The sequence below is a fragment of the Panthera onca genome, chromosome B3 (assembly GCF_046562875.1).
Source record: "Panthera onca isolate mPanOnc1 chromosome B3, mPanOnc1 haplotype 2, whole genome shotgun sequence".
NCBI classification, from domain to species: Eukaryota; Metazoa; Chordata; class Mammalia; order Carnivora; family Felidae; genus Panthera; species Panthera onca.
In genome coordinates this window covers 20,336,315-20,352,420 of record NC_138344.1, presented here as the reverse complement: position 1 = coordinate 20,352,420, position 16,106 = coordinate 20,336,315, and the positions used below count along the sequence as shown (strand labels likewise).

Here is a 16,106-nt window from a genome sequence, read left to right as displayed (position 1 = left end):
TATTCAATATGTCCGGGACACAATCCAAAATTATTCAGCATGCACAGATTCAGGAAAAATGTCAACTTCCATGGGAAAACAATGATAGATTTTGGAATTCTCAAACAAAAAGACTTTAAAGCAACAATAATAAAAATGCTCCAATGAGTAAGGGTCACTATTTTGGAAATGAATGAAAACTACACAAAAGTAAGGGGGAAAAAAATAGGAGATATGAAGAAGAACCAAAGGGAAATTTTTTAAGTGAAAAGATAATAAGTAAAATAAAAACTCACTGGATGAGTTTAATGGCAGAATGGAAATGACAGGAGAAAATGTCTGTCACCTTCTTGGCAATGACAATTTATATCACCATGGATTTCTATCAGAAAACATGGAGGACAGCAGGAATAGGGATTTTTTTAAGGGATTAGGATATTTTTATTATTATTATTTTTGGAATTAGGATGTTTTTAAACCCTAAAAGGAAAGAATTGCCAACCCAGAATTCTATACCTAGTGAAAATGCCCTTCAGGAACAGAGATGAAATAAAGGCATCCTAAAGTAAAGAATAAGTGGACCAGATATTTTAAAGTTCACATGGAATAACAGCTAAGGCACTTTTGAAAAAGCAAAGAGTGGGGAGGCTCATGGTTTACCAGAGAGTGAAACATGCGGTTACTATAATCAAAATAATGATGCTGCATTGACTTTGTAATAGACAATTTAAAAAGTAAAACTGAATAGAGCCCCAAAACAGAACCACATAGGATATTTGTCTGAAAGCAAATAAACTTATGCCCTTTTTTTCATACCATATGCAAAAGCAATTCTGGATGAGTTAAAATCTGAAAACATCAGAAGGAAGTTGAAAAGAAGTATCTGTGTGGCCTCTGTAATGACGACCCGTTTAACTCAGAGAAAAGAAACCTGAAACTGTAAAAGAGAAAACAAACGAAACTGACTACATAAAAAGTCCTTAAATTTCTATAGGGCAAAAGATGCCAAAAATTAAGCCAAATGAGAAGTGAAGATATTGCAAGAAAATACTTGCATATAATAAAGGAACCATGGAAATGCAGATCAAATGAAAACAGGAAATGTCTTTTTTCTCCCATAGGGTAAATACAAATCCTGTATTTGTAACATCCTGTGCTGGGGAGAGGGTGGCAAAGGGCACACTTATAAAATGCTCCTGTGGTTAGCAATGACTACAATCTTCTGTGGAAGTTAATCTGGCAACGTCCAACAAAATTCTAAATTTGAATACCCTGTGGCAATTCCACTTTGGGGAATTTGCATTCAAAAACAAGGATTGGCCCCTAAGGTTAGATAAGCAGCAATGTTTGTAGAGACGGAGAACTGCTACAACCAGAATATCTCCAACAGGAGGAGAATGGAAAAAATTATGGTAATTCATACTATGGACTCTAATACAGTCATTACAAATAATGGGGATAATGATAATAATGGGTTATGGCTGGGGATATTTAGTATATACTAGACTTAAAAAGTCACGGAGTAAGGTGTACAGTACAATCCTTTTGTAAATCTTTTTAAAAGAAAAGAAACATATTCCACACATATACATAAATTTTCACACTTTTGTGATTGTAAAGAAAAGCATGGAACATTACCCAACACTGGTAATACAGGTTACCTCCAGGTATAGAATTGGGATAGAAGGAGGCACTGCTCTCATTTTTTCTTTGTTTCAGTTACCGCAACAAGTATATACTGCCTTTGGGCTATGAAAAAATCCAACAGTGTTGCTTTTACAGAAAAAAAAAAAAATATACATACACACATACATACACAGTTACACAGTCGGCTCCCAATGACTATGTCTTTATCAACTATGTAACTGGTAATGTGGATAATTCACATTGTGAATTTGTCTCCGATGTCCTGGGCCTTACGAAATTTTCAAAGAAACATAATGAAGCTTCCCTGCTAAAGGGTAACTACTCAAGACCTAGCTCTGTGAGTCTTAGAAACTCTTCTTATAGATCATCAGCTCTCAAAATGGGCTGGACCTTCATCTATGAGGGAGTCAGTCCACCCCCCAACTCCCCGCTGGGTAGCAAGGACCCAGGGCAGGAATGCCATTTGAAGGTGGTCTGCAGGTGATTGATATACCAACTGCCCCGCTGCCTCTCTCCACCTTTGCCAAGGTACTCCCTAAACCTTACATATCCATCCCCAATGTGATGCCCCGCCAAATTTTTCTTGAATCTTCACCTTTCCATGCATGTTATGTGTTTTTCCTAAGAAACAGGTGTGACCTCCTTGAGGCCTTTACCTTTGACTCTTTACTACTGTACTTTTTTTATTCCATCCCCTCTGCCTCTGCCTGGGGTAGGGGGGGTGAGGTGCGCAGTTTAAGTCTAAGGGCTGGAAGCGTGGCCTCTAACTTCAAAGCAACTAAGTTCAAACCCAACAGTGGCCACTTCTTAGCTGGGTAACCTTAAGCAGGTGTGATGGTTAATTTTATGTGTCCACATGACTGGGCTAGAGGATGCCCAGATAGCTGGTAAAAGGTTTCTGTGAGTGTGTGGGAGAGATTAGCATTTGCATCAGTCGACTGACTAATGGCCCTCACCAAGATGGGCAGGCATCATCCTATTCCTTGAGGGCCTGCAGAGAACAAAAAAGACAGAGGATGGGTGATTTCACATTCTCTGACTCAGCTGGGACATCCGTCTTCTCCTGCCCTTAGATACCAGCACTCCTGGTTCTCAGATTTTCAGACTTGCACCAGGAATTAAACCACTGACCGCTGGTTGTTGGCCCTTTGGACCCAGAGTGAATTATACCACCGGCTTTCCTGATGGCAAGATCACGGGCTTTCTAGGCTTCCATGTCAGCCAGTTCAATTGAATGAAGGAGAAGCTATTGGTTCTTTCTCTGCAGAACCTCGACTAATAAATACAGCAAGTGATTTAATCGCCCTTCATCTCAGTGTGCTCAGCAGAGGCTGCCAAGACTTCTTAGGGCTCAGGCCCAGCATTGAGACTGCCTCTGTTATCAGGATTCTACTGGCTAAGCAAGTCAGAAGCCGGGTCCAAATTCAAGTGGAGGGAACTGCACAAGAGCGTGAGCACCGAGGGCCACAGACGAAATGTGCTATCACACCATATAAGACACTCAGCTTTAAGTCTGGCATGCAGTACGGGCTCAAAAAGTGTGAGCTCTTTTTCTGATGCATTACTTTTTCTTAAATAGAGGCAACTCATTTTTACAGTGAGTCTTCATTACGTGCAAAGCATAGAGAAGGCCTAGAAATCTAGAGATTTCTAGAGCCCTCATATTTCATTACAGAAGATGCAGAGGAACCAGAGTGTGGCCCTAACCCCACAATCTGATTTCAGTATAAAGTCAGATACCCCAGTCACTGTTCTTAAATGAAAAATACCCTTTCAGGGAAGTTTCCAGGTCTCAGGGGATAGGCATACATAAGGTAAGGGGCCAATGTTAACCACTCACAGCCATGCTAACATGCAAACCTGTCCCAGCATAACTAGAATCAACCACCACTTCTACAAAGGACAGAAGCAATACGTGAAAAATGGAATACACTGTATTAAAAGAATTTCAATGGTGCTTGCAGCAGATTAAGTTTGAAGAAAGAAAACAAGGCAATGAGAAAGTGGATGTGAGGGGGTAGGGTAGAAGACAGATGGAGGGTGGAGGTTACTTTAAAATCTCAAAAATGTAGGCAGAGTTTGTTGTGTTCATTGTTGTCCCCAGAACCCAGAGAAATGCCTGCACATAGACACAATTGCAGAACCACTCTGAATTATGGGAAGTTAAAACGAATAGGTTGTAGTCGTTGAAAGGAATAACACCGGAAATGCAAAGTGAATTATTGTTTTACATACTTACTTGCCTCTTTAGACTAAACTGGAGTATGAATTTTTCACATGAATAGTTTTACCACCGTGTCCAGGTAATGTTTTCCCTTTTGGCTTTATTCTTAAAAGGCAGCTGTTTTTCATTGCCCTTTGGGAGTACCAAAATCATAGCTAAGGCTAAGTGGGAGAAAGGGAGGCTCAGGGAGGAGCCAGGAAGTAAAGCTAATTTACCAGTCTGCCACCTGTAGGCTGGTTGCAGCAGACATAAACATCAGTGCCCACAAAACAGACGACATGAAAATAATGCATATTAAATAATGCTAAAAACTGAGCAACAGATGTGTGAAAACTATATATAGTGGTCCGTTTGAATCATGGCTCCCCGGTTCCTGCCTCCAACCTCCTCTCTCTGATTTAAACACTCTGAGCTGTGGCCACACATACTGTTGTTCCTAATCAGCTCTCCAAGACTCAACCGTGGTCTGAAATAAGCTTTGAAAATTAATACCCCCATTAGGATGAAGGACCACACCTGTATCGATCAGGGTGTCTCACAGTCAGTTTTACTCAGATCCCATTTTAAAAACCATGCGTGAACTTGGGAGAACAGAGGCCATTACAAAAGAGCAACAACACGAAAAAAGCAAAGCTGGGTAGAATTGTTAAATTTCAACATTCAAGAACAAACAGTAAACGTTCATTACAAAGGCTTAGTTTGGATTTCTGGAGATGGAATTAAAACATACTGAGTTTGCAGCTTAAGCCTATAAAATGTACTCCAGCACCATAAACCAAATGTAGTTACAGATGTCAAGAGTTCTCAGAACAAGTGCTTCTCTTCACAAATGCCCTGCGTGTATTTCTTCCATTTCCGTAAGTCCATTTTTTACTAACGTAAGGAAAACACAACTTTCATCAAAAGGCTATAAAATGCACCCCCCCCCCCCCAATTAACTCTTGGGGACGGACAATCACTTCCTTAAAATACAGCTCTCCTGGTGGCTTTCTCCTGTGGAGGATTCTTAGTCACTGGCTTCTCTAATTTGGGGGTCAACAGCCTGAAAATCGGGCACCGTGGAGGTCTGAAGCTCAGAAAACACGCCCCCGGACTCCGGCTTCGGGTCGCCTGCACAGTCCCGCCGCCCCCAGAGCACTGCGTTCCAGACGCACGCGGGAAACGCGAAATCCCCAATGCCAAGTCTTTGAATGGCCGCAGGGGGACCAGCCGTTCTTCGCGCCGGGACTGACCAGCACCCGGACGGGACGCGCCCAGCGCGCCGCACCCCCCCCCCCCCGCCCCGCCCCAGGCCCCAGCTCCGGCCGCCGCGAAGGCGAGACGCGCGCAGAGTCGCAGCCCCGCACCCGGTTCGGACCCCGCCTCCCCGCTTCTGTCAGGGCCTCTTGGCTGCTGGGTCCGGCACCGAGTTCGGCCGGGGCGCGTCGCGAGTCGCGGGTCCCCAGAGCGCAGAGTCACCGAGGGCCCAGTGGAGACCCCGCGGCCGGTTGCGCGCGCGCTGCCCACCCTCACCCGGAGGAGGGCGGGCGCACGGCTTCGGTTTCCTCCAAGAAAAGTAACTCGGGGATCAGCGCTCCAGGAAAGGGAAAGCGATGCTCCGAGAGCGGTAAGGTCCCCGGAGTTATTCAGCCCGGAGTTTTCTGAACTGCACCCGCGCTGCAGCAGCTCGGCCCCGGGTGTTCGCGCCCCGAACTTGGTGCCCTCGGTGCCGTCCCAGGCGGGCCACAGCCTCGGGGCCCGGAGCACACCTCCCCTGCCCGGCCGAAGACACTCACCGAGAAGCCAGCCCAGAAGGGACAGGAGTGGCGGACGCGGGCCGAGGTGGTGAGCGCCAGCGCGGCGAAGCTCACCGCCACGATGAGGCATCCGAGCGCCATCTGCGTGGCCCCGAGCGCCAGCACGATGCGGGAGCGGCCCGGGCACTCGCGCAGGCGGGACAGGCTGCGGGGCAGCGCGGCGGGGCGCGGCGCGCGGGGACCGCCGGCCCGAGGCATCGCGCCGGGCGCCCGCACGCCTCGCCCCGCTCCCGCCCGGCCTCGGCGCGCGCCGCCGCCGCCGCCGCCTCTCCTCACAGAGGGTCCGAGGCAAGTTGCGCCGGGCGAGGGGACGGCCTTCCCGCGGGCCGCGGGGGCTGCGGCGGCCGCGCTCCGGGAGCGGGCCGGGCCGGGCGGGGAGCCGGGCGCCCGCTGCCCCTGCCCGTGCCCGCGCCCATGCCGCCGCCGCCGCTCCGCAGGGCCGCCCGCCCGCCGGCCGCGCCGCGCTGCGCCCTCTCCCGCCCGCCCCGCGCGTTCTCTCGCCCGAGCGCGGGCGCGAGCCGCCGCCGCTGCCGCGTGCCGGGGGCGAGCCTCCGCCGTCCCCGGGCGCGAGCCCCGCCGCCGCGCGCCTGGCCGGGACGGGGGGCCGGAGCGCGAGCCGGCAGCGGGTGGGCGCAGGTGCGGTCCCCGCGGCCGGGCCTCGGCGCTCTCGCCTCCCGCGCGGGACGGGAGTGAGGACCGCAGGCGCGTCAAGGTCGAGGGCAGCAGCCTCAGCGACCGAACCCTGAGTCCGCGGGAGCCGGGCCCCGAGGGCCGGCCGGAGCCGCAGGGACCGAGCCGCGGGCCGAGCCCGGGGCCAGCCCGGGACCCGGGCTTTCCGCGGCGGCGGGGGCGGGGGGTGAGGGGGAGACCGCGCGGCCAGTCGGGGAGAAGAGAGGAGGTGAATTCCGAGCGCGCTGCCCCAGGTGTGGCGCGCAGCAGCGCCTACCAAATGCGGAATTCCAAGATCCAAGATGCCGCTTTTCTGCAGTTCCGCAATTTCCCAAGCCATCGTCTGAGAACTGGGCCCGGGAAGACTCGGCATTTAAAACATTCCCAGTTCACAAACGGACGTCTCTTACCCACCTTTAGTTTGCAGGGCTCTTGATGCAAATGAAAAGTTTGGGCTTAAAACAAATTGCACAAAACGAATTTAAATGAACAACGTCATTAAGGGCCTATTAAATCGTCCCTACTCCCTTTAGCCAGTATAAGGTTTTAAATTGATTATCAGCTTCTTTGAGATGCCAAGAAAACTTGGAAGTTCTGATTGTCATAATTCGCTTTGTGGCCCTGTTGATGTGACAACTTTAAGACCGCTGGTGTTGAAAAGGATGTGTTCACGTATTAAGAGACCCAGGAGTGTTAGGAAGTCTGAAGGAATCAAGCCAAAAAGGCAAAGTTCATAGTAATAAAGGGCAATGGGAGGTCATTCCCCAGGCCATTTTTTCACAATTGTACTGTGGAACTGAAGGAGTCGCCTGCTGGACCCGAAACACTGGAGAGTCTAGCCCGGAACATCTCAGTTGCTGGTGCTTGAAATTTCACCGTTAGAGATATTGATTCCTTTGGGGCTTGACGAGGCTCTATTAAAATGCAAATTCCTCTTGAAGGGGCAATAGCTCAAGCCTTTATCAGCCAACACCTTAGCAGGAATGGGATTTATTTTCCAATTTAAAGGGATGGCCAAGGGATGAACTGGGGGTGGGGAATTCCACAGATAAAGTGGCTGACTTCAAAATGCTGGCCTGTGGCCAAACACTGCCTTTTCCTCCAGTTTTTATCTATAACATGGCTGAGCCTCAGGCTGGCGTCATTTAGAGCACTGGAGTACAAATTCAAATTTCCTGGAGACATTCTCTATCTAGAAATTCTCAGGCAGCACTTTTTAAGGTCTTGGCACCATACCAAAGCAAGATCCTTGGACTGCCAGGATGTTAGGTTCTCACTGGAGTCACCTCCCTCCTTCATCCATTTCTCCACAATAGTTTACAAGGGATTCTTAGCACCAGGCCCTCTTAGGCTCCTAAAATACATAAGTGAACAAAACAGACAAAATCCATGTCTTCTGGGTAGGAGAGAAACAGTAAACAGAATAAATAAGTAAATTACAGAGTTATTGAATAATGTAATATTCCAAAATTATGTTAAGCACCCACTATGTGCCAGACACTGAGGATGTAAGGATTAACAAAAGCCACCAAGGTAGGGAATGTTCAGTCTAGTGGTTAGATTGACAGTACACAGATCATTGTTCCAAGGCCTAGTGCAGCTGGGTTCAGTGTGACGGAGAATTCTACATGGTGCCAAAAACCAGATAATAAGGAGCTTTGGAAAGAGCTTTCTGACCACAATATAGAAAATGTGGTGCCTAACTAGGGTATCTGTCCTATCCGTTGGGGGTCCCCAAATATGGGGTGATGGTCAGGTGGAAGCCCTTGGCAAGGGAGGTGTCTCTCACCTGAGGCAGAACAAAAGAGATAGAAGGGAGCAGTGGACAGGACAGCTGAGGAGAGGTGGTGGGAGGGTGCTGCTTTTAAGGAGGGAAGGCAAGGAGGTAGGGCTACAAATGGAATTTTCTCTGTCTTGGTAACTGTGCCTAGTTGTAAGTAGCCCATTGGTCAGTTAAGGCCTATGGATATTTTGAGGTGAATCGCCTAATGGGCCTGTCTGTATCCAGCCAGGTGGTCACTGTGGGACCTTTCCATTACTCAAGTCTGTTTGCCTAAAAGCAACCTCTACAGAAAATGGATTGAGGGATGCCCAAGAGAATGTAGAGTTTACATGTTATTGCTGTCATCTAGGCAGGAAATGACAGTATTTTGGATTAAGGTAGGGATGGTGGAGATACCCAGAACTGGATGGATTTGAGATACTTGGGAGGTATCAATGATGAATTAAATATAGTGTGGTGCCAGTTGGCACATCATGGGGAGAGTACTGAATGTTAGAAACCTCCAGTGAATTCCCATTTATGTATTCCAAAATATATGGAAATCAATACCTTCTATTTATAAATGACATGGAAAGAGAGCTCCAGGGGGCACAGCAGAAGATTTTGGTGTTGGTGGGTTAGGGGAGGGATCTACTTTCTCTGTGAAATGTGATTTGGGAGCAAAGGGAGAGACTGATCCAGAAATTAAAATAACTTCACCATTTTAAAAATGATTTCTGAATTGTAGAGAATTTTAAAATTCTGTTGTAATTAATGCAATAGCCAATGTTCTCTTGATAAACAATTGGAATTTGGAGATATAAACAGAGTCATTTTCATGGAAATGAATCAGAAAGGAAGGATGGATGGAAGTAAGGAGGAAGGGAGGGAGATGGCTTAGCCCTAGCTCTGATCCTAACAACTCACTGGCCTTCTTTGCTCCTCAGTGTTTTTCTCTTACAAAAGGCTATAATAGTACATGTCCTAGTATTATGGGAGATTCTTGGAGATCCCTGAAACCAAGTATAGCAACTTCTTTTTCTCGCTAGATCAGATGAGACTAACAGACTGAGACCATTGTTCTTAAGCAAAGCATGACAAGGTGGCTGAGATTTTACTGAAAGGCAGCCTGCATACCTGCTTGCACCAACAGGAAGATGAGTAATACAAATGCCTCACTTACAGTACCCTTGATCAGATTCTTGCTCTTTCCAACATACATCTCCATAGATGGATGAAAAATAAATGTGTCCCTTCATACTATAAGGCAGAAGAAAGTTGTACTGGATTTCACAATCTCCACCTCTGGAAGAGTAATAATCAGCAAAGAACTTCCATCCATTTCCAGGAACATCAGGCTAGCAAATTCTCCTGCTGAAGACAACTAAGAAGCCAGATGAAGTGAAAAAAAAATACATATATGTATATATATATATATACATATATATATATATATATATCCTTTAAAGTATCAAAAAAAGTATGGAGACAATGAGGAAAAACTAGGCAAAGGTTAAAGAGAAGGAATCCAGAAAGGTGTGTGCACCATCGGGGAATCTTCTGCCCTGGACACTTATACTTCTGGCTTTGGCAGACAAACAGTGTTAGAAAGACAAATTTTGAGTCCAGGACCCTGAAAAATAAGGACCCAGTGCATCAGTCCCCTGCTTTGTGATAGAACCCTAGATGGCTGCACCCAGGGAGTAAAGGAAAAAGCCACCCTTTGCTCTATTTGCAGATGCCCAGAAATCCCAAATCTGAATTTGACTTAAAGTAATCCTTCATTGCCTAGGCCACGAGGAGCTGGCAAAACCAATAGCAAATCACCTCTGGAGAATGACAATCTCACCCCAGGCCTCAAATTATTTCTACAAATAGCATCTTAAAAATTCATTTTAACTCCTTCAACATGATAAAGGGAATTTATGAAAAACCCACAGATAATACCATACTCCATGGTGAAACACTGAAAGCTTTCCCCCAAGATCGGGAATGAGATAAGGATGTCTACAGTCAACATTGCTACTTAACATCATACTAGAAATTCTAGCCAGAGCAATTAGATAAGAAAAGAAATAAATGGTATCCAAACTGGACAGGAAGAATTAAAACCATCTCTGTTTGCAGAATGATATGATCCTATATTTATAGAAAATCCCAAAGAATCCCCAAGAAAGCTACTAGCAGTAATTCAACAAAGTTGTAGGGTATAAGATCAGCACACTAAAATCAGTTGTGTTTCTATGGACCAGCAATGAACAATCTAAAAGAGAATAAAGCAATTCCATTTACAATAGCATCTAAAAGAATAAAACACCTGGGAAATTTAAGGACATGAAAGACTTGGATGCTGAAAAGCACAAGAAATTAATGAAAGAAATTAAAGACTTAAACAAATGGAAAGACACTGTGTTCATGGTCTTCTATAAGAAGACTTTATATTAAGATGTCAATACCCAAAGTGCTCTACAGATTCAAAGAAATCCGTATCAAAACTCCAATAGACTTTTTTTTTTTTGCAGAAATGGGAAAACCAATCCTCAAATTCATATGGAATTGCAACGGCTCCAAATAGCCAAACAGTCTTGAAAAAGAGGAAACAGTTGGAAAGATTCATACTTCCAGATATAAAAACTTACTACAAAGCTATAGTAATCAGTATACAGTGTGGTACAGATATAGACCATTAGATAGACCATTAGAATAGTATTGAGGGTTCAGAAATAAATACATCTATCTTAAGCCAACTGAGTTTTCACAAGTTGCCAAGTCTGTTCAATGGGGAAAGAATAGTCTCTTCAACAGAGAGGGCTGAGACAACTGGATTTTCACATGCAAAAGAAAGAAATTGGACCCCAGCCTCACACTATATATAAAAATTAACTCAAAATGGATCAAAGAGCTAAATATAAGGGAATAAACATAAAACTTTTAGAAAAAAAAACATAGGTATATATCTTCATGATTTTGGATTTGGCTGTGGAGTCTTAGGTATGACACCAAAACCATGAACAACAAAAGAAAGAATAGACAATTTGTACTTCATCAAAATTAAAAACTTTGTACATCAAATAATGCTATCATGTAAGTAAAAAGACAAGCTATAGAATTGAAAAGAAATATTTGCAAATTATATATCTGATAAAGTTTTACTATTGAATACATAAAGAACTTCTACAACTGAAAAACAGAGAGACAAACATCCCAGCTTAAAATGAGCGAATGATTTGAGTAGATATTTCTCCAAAGAAGATATATATATATATAAAAGAAGATCTATAAATGGCCTAGAAGCACATGAAAAGATGCTCAACATTGCTGATTAGGAAAATGCAAATGAGAACCACAATGTGATGCTACTTAACATCCATTGGGATGCCTATTATAAAAATTAATTAATTAATAAAAATTAATTAATTAAAAATTAATTAAAAAACAGAAAATAGCCAAGTGTTGGAGAGAATATGGAGAGATTGGAACTCTTGTGCACTACTGGTGAGAATGTAAAATGGTGCAGCCATTATGGAACAGTATGGAAGTGCCTCAAAAAATTAAACAGAATTACCACTTAATCCAGCAATTCTACTTCTGAGTATGTATACAAAAATATTGAAAGCAAGGATTTAGAGAGCAATATGCACTTAATGATTATAGCAGCATTATTCACAATAGCCAAAAGGCAGAAATAACTCAAGTGTACATCAACAAATGATGTGTATATATATATATATATATATATATATATATATACATATATGTATATATACACACATATATATGTATATATATGTATATGTACATATACATATATGTATATATATATATATGTACATATATATATATATATATATGTACATATATATATGTATATATATGCCACATTTATACACACACACACAATGGAATATTATTCAGTCTTAAAAAGGAAGGAAATTCTGACACATGCTACAACATGGAAGATCCTTTGGGACATTATGTTGAGTGAAATAAGCCAGTCACAAAAGCACAAACACTGTACGATTCCACTTATATAAGGTACCTGGAGTAGTCATGTTCATAGAGACAGAAAGTAGAATGGTGGTTGCCAGGGAGGAGGGGGAATGGGGAGTTAGTGTTTAATGGGTACAGAGTTTCAAGATGAAAAAGAGAAGATGAAAAACTTCTGGAGACGGATGGTGGCAATGGTTGCACAACCATGTGAATGTACTTAATGCCACCAAATTACACACTTAAAGATAGTTAAAATAGTAAATTTTACATTATATGTATTTTACCACAATAAGAAAAAAACACAGTAAAATACCACTTCACATCCACTAGGATGACTATAATAATAATAAAAACCCTGCAAATAACAAGTGTTGGAAAGGATGTAGAGAAATTGGAACACTTGTTCGTTGCTAGTGGGAAAGCAAAATGTGCAGGTGGAAACAGTCTGGCAATTTCTCAAAGGTAACCATAGAATTATCACATGACCAGTAATTCCAAGTCTAGGTATAAAATTGAAAATCAGCAACCTGAACTTGTTTCCTCATGTCCTCTAGTCATCACCACCAGCTCTGGAGCATATTTGTTTAGATAATTATAACTGCAGGGATGGAAGCAGTGTGGGCATCTCTGGACTTTAATAGAGAATAATGCATGTATGAAAACTTTGACTTGTCTCTATTCATTGGGTTATAAAATGTCTGTCTCATTGCTATCTAAGTATTTAACCAAGGAGGTGAAAGACTGGTACACTGAAAATTCTACAAACATTTCAGCACAGAACGTTGCTGAAAGAAATCAAAGAAAACCTAAATAAATGGAAAGGCACTGTGTTCGTGGATAAGAAGACAACATTCAGATGTCTATACCCCAAGTGTTCTACATTTAAACTAATTAAAGTACAATTTAGTGCAGGAAGGAAAGAGATCTAATTTTGACAGGACTTGAAACACTTACAATACCGCATAGGTTCTGTGATGAGATTTAAATTAGATCGTGAATATATAATAGTATTTTGCAAACATTAAAGCACTTTATGAATTCTAGGTGACATTATTTCATTAGTAATGAGTTCCTTACAGACAGAAACACAGTTTCATTCATGCTTGCAATCCCCTAATGCACCTGGCATAGTCCTTAGCAGATAGCGGTATTCGATTACTATTTATTCAATTGAATTCTATATCCTACACTCTATGTTGAAATTGAAGTTTTTAATACTTCTGAGCTACTGACTAGAATTTTGTGAGAAGCCTCTGAGAAATGAATGATGCTGGATTAGTCAGGTAGTATAATGAGGCTAAGAAGTAAGTTCCACTTAAATTAACTCAACTAGCGCTATTAAATCAGGTTATTAGAACATATATTGTAATGATTTCATTAGAATAAGCAGTTATTCATATTCATACACACTGACTCAAACAAAATTATACATGAAAGTAATGTTTTGCCTTTAGGGAAAATGTATAAAAATTATGAGTCAAGCCACATGAAACTTAAGAATTCTCATCCATCAACCAAACAGAAAATAATGGAGTAAAATTTATCATTTGGTTTTGAAGTATGAGAGTCACCTTCAACTAGAACTCCTTGAATAGTTTTTTTTTTAAGTAGGAAACAAAAGTGAAACACTTGGCTCGTGGATAAATGGGAAGTCTTTGGAAAAATAAACATTAAGACTCACTAATCTTTAGTGTCAGTTATATGATTGGGCCCACTTTTCACAGCAACAGTACATTGCTAAGATGTAAATCTTCAGGGATACGTTAGCCTTTTTCATGCAACTAAGCTGTATGCTATATGCAAGTAAGTCTACATCACAGCCCAGACCATCCAGCAAACCCAGCTTCTCTCTCTACCCTCTCCAGCATGTTTCTCTAGCCTTCTACTCCACTAGGACATGGGCCTTTCCTTTTTTAGCTTCTGGACGTTGGTAAGCCATTCCTGCTGAGAACAGCCTACTTCATCACCTATGCAAACTTTGTCTCTCTTCTAGGTCTTTTCTCACATCTCAGAGGCAGGCCAGCAGGTAGTTAGGGCACAAATTCAGATGTTATACTGCCTAGGTTCAGACCCTAGTTCACCACTTCCTACTGAGGATAATAATAGTCCCTGCCTTATAAGCTCCTCATGAGGATTAAATGATTTAATTTCTCTAGGGTACTTAGAACACCACCAGCATACAGCAAATGCTAAGTGCTCATTATTTTTCTATTATTTTAACACCACAGCTATATGAAGGCACTCTTGTTAGGTTCTGCTTCTCCTGGCCCATGCAGAGCAAGTTAGGTCGGAAAAGACCAAAAAGCAGGTTAAATACACAGGTTTTGCAACCAGAGGGTAAAGACAGGTTAGGTCTCAAATGCCAAACCAAACCAAACAAAAATAGGACAGGTGAACTTTGACACCATTGGTAGACTAAGAGCAGATTAGAGATGTCCAGACAAGGTGACTTGGTATCTGGAAGCCATCTTCCAGGCTACCATAAGAAAAAGCAAACTAAGCTATTTCCTCAAATGTAGCATAACTTTGAAGAGAGACTCCACAATGAATATTTCTTTGGATTTCCTACAATGCTCAAAATAGTGCCTTTTTAGAATAAAAGATATAGTAAATATTTTTTGTTTGATATTGATATGGCTTTCTTAAAGAATTTTTTTTATTTTTTTCTTCTGTTCCTAACTTTATCTATCTATTCTGTAAATATCTATTGAGTGATACTATGTACAAGGCATTGCCCTAAACATGTAAAGAGCAATAAGATGCTATGCCAGGCATCATAACTCATATAGATTAATTCCCATCTATAATTCAACAGGCATTATGGAAATTCCTTTATTAGTTCTAGTCTTCCAATTATATAATTATTTCAATAGGCTTTTAATAAAAGGGCCAAGAAATGAAACCAGAAATCATTTACTGATTTAAATACGGGGCCTTGGGGCCTGTGGGTAGGGCACCTGGGTGGCCTAGTGACTTAAGCATCTGACTTTGGCTCAGGTCATGACTTCGCGGTTTGTGAGTTCTAGCATCACATTGGGCTCCATGCTGACAGCTCAGAGCCTGGAGCCTGCTTCAGATTCTGTGTGTGTGTCTCTCCCTGCCCCTCCCCTGCTTGCTCCCTCTCTCAAAAATAAATAAACATTAAAAAAATAAATATGGGGCTTGGGGGCAGCTGGGTAGTTCAGTTGGTTGGGTAACCAACTCTTGATTTTGGCTCAGGTCATGATCTCACAGTTCATGAGACTGAGCCCAATGCTGTCAGAGCAAAGCCTGTTTGGGATTCTCTCTCCGTCTCTCTCTGCCACTCCCCTCACTCACACACACACTCTCTCTCAAAATAAATAAACATGAAAGAAAGAAAGAAAGAAAGAAAGAAAGAAAGAAAGAAAGAAAGAAAGAAAAAGAAAGAGGAAGGAAGGAAGGAAGGAAGGAAGGAAGGAAGGAAGGAAGGGAGATGAGGGTTGGTCCAAAACCACTTTCTAGGGGGGTTCCACACTTGATTATCATAATTCTCTTACCTGGCATGGATGTGGAAGTCCCTTTCCTAGTCTTTTCTCATAGGGATGAAGAAGAATTAAATTCTTAAGGAGGATATTCTAAAAACAGAGGGAGTAAGGAACACAATAACATCCCTATAGACAATAAAAACATACCAGACATATGTAACTACAAAATAGATCAAAATTGTGACATACTGTTTGAAAACAAGGTAATAGACATACTGTTTGAAAACAAGGTAATAGACATTTAAAAACAATGCAAGAAAAACATAAATAAAAATTGTAAAATATAGAAAAGAAGGAACAGAACTCAGAAAAGATGGAAATAAAAAGAAAACTCTACTTGATAAGACCATCTACAAAAAAACTTAAAGGTTTATATCATACTTAATGGTGAAAGGCTGAGTGCTTTCCCTCCAAGATCAGGACTAAAGCAAGGATATCTATTCTCACTTTATTTAACATGTTTGAAGAAACTCCTGGCCACTACAATATGGCAAGAAAAAGAAATAAAAGGCAGAAAAATTGGAAAGGAATCA

The 16,106-nt window shown here is 42.5% G+C and overlaps 1 protein-coding gene across 3 annotated transcripts in view; it reads right to left on the bottom strand.

Moving 5' to 3' along the window:
* ENTREP2 (endosomal transmembrane epsin interactor 2) overlaps positions 1 to 6,216 on the bottom strand; it is a 475,619-nt gene extending 469,403 nt beyond the window's left edge. Inside the window, exon 1 of one of the 3 annotated variants that reach the window (XM_060617855.3) lies at positions 5,626 to 6,216. In XM_060617855.3, the coding sequence (XP_060473838.1) occupies positions 5,626 to 5,844 (219 nt within the window). In that variant the 5' untranslated portion in view covers positions 5,845 to 6,216. The remainder of the gene's footprint in view (positions 1 to 5,625) is intronic. The other 2 variants (XM_060617854.3, XM_060617857.3) reach the window with 2 other exon arrangements.
* Between the last annotated feature and the right edge of the window lie 9,890 nt (positions 6,217 to 16,106).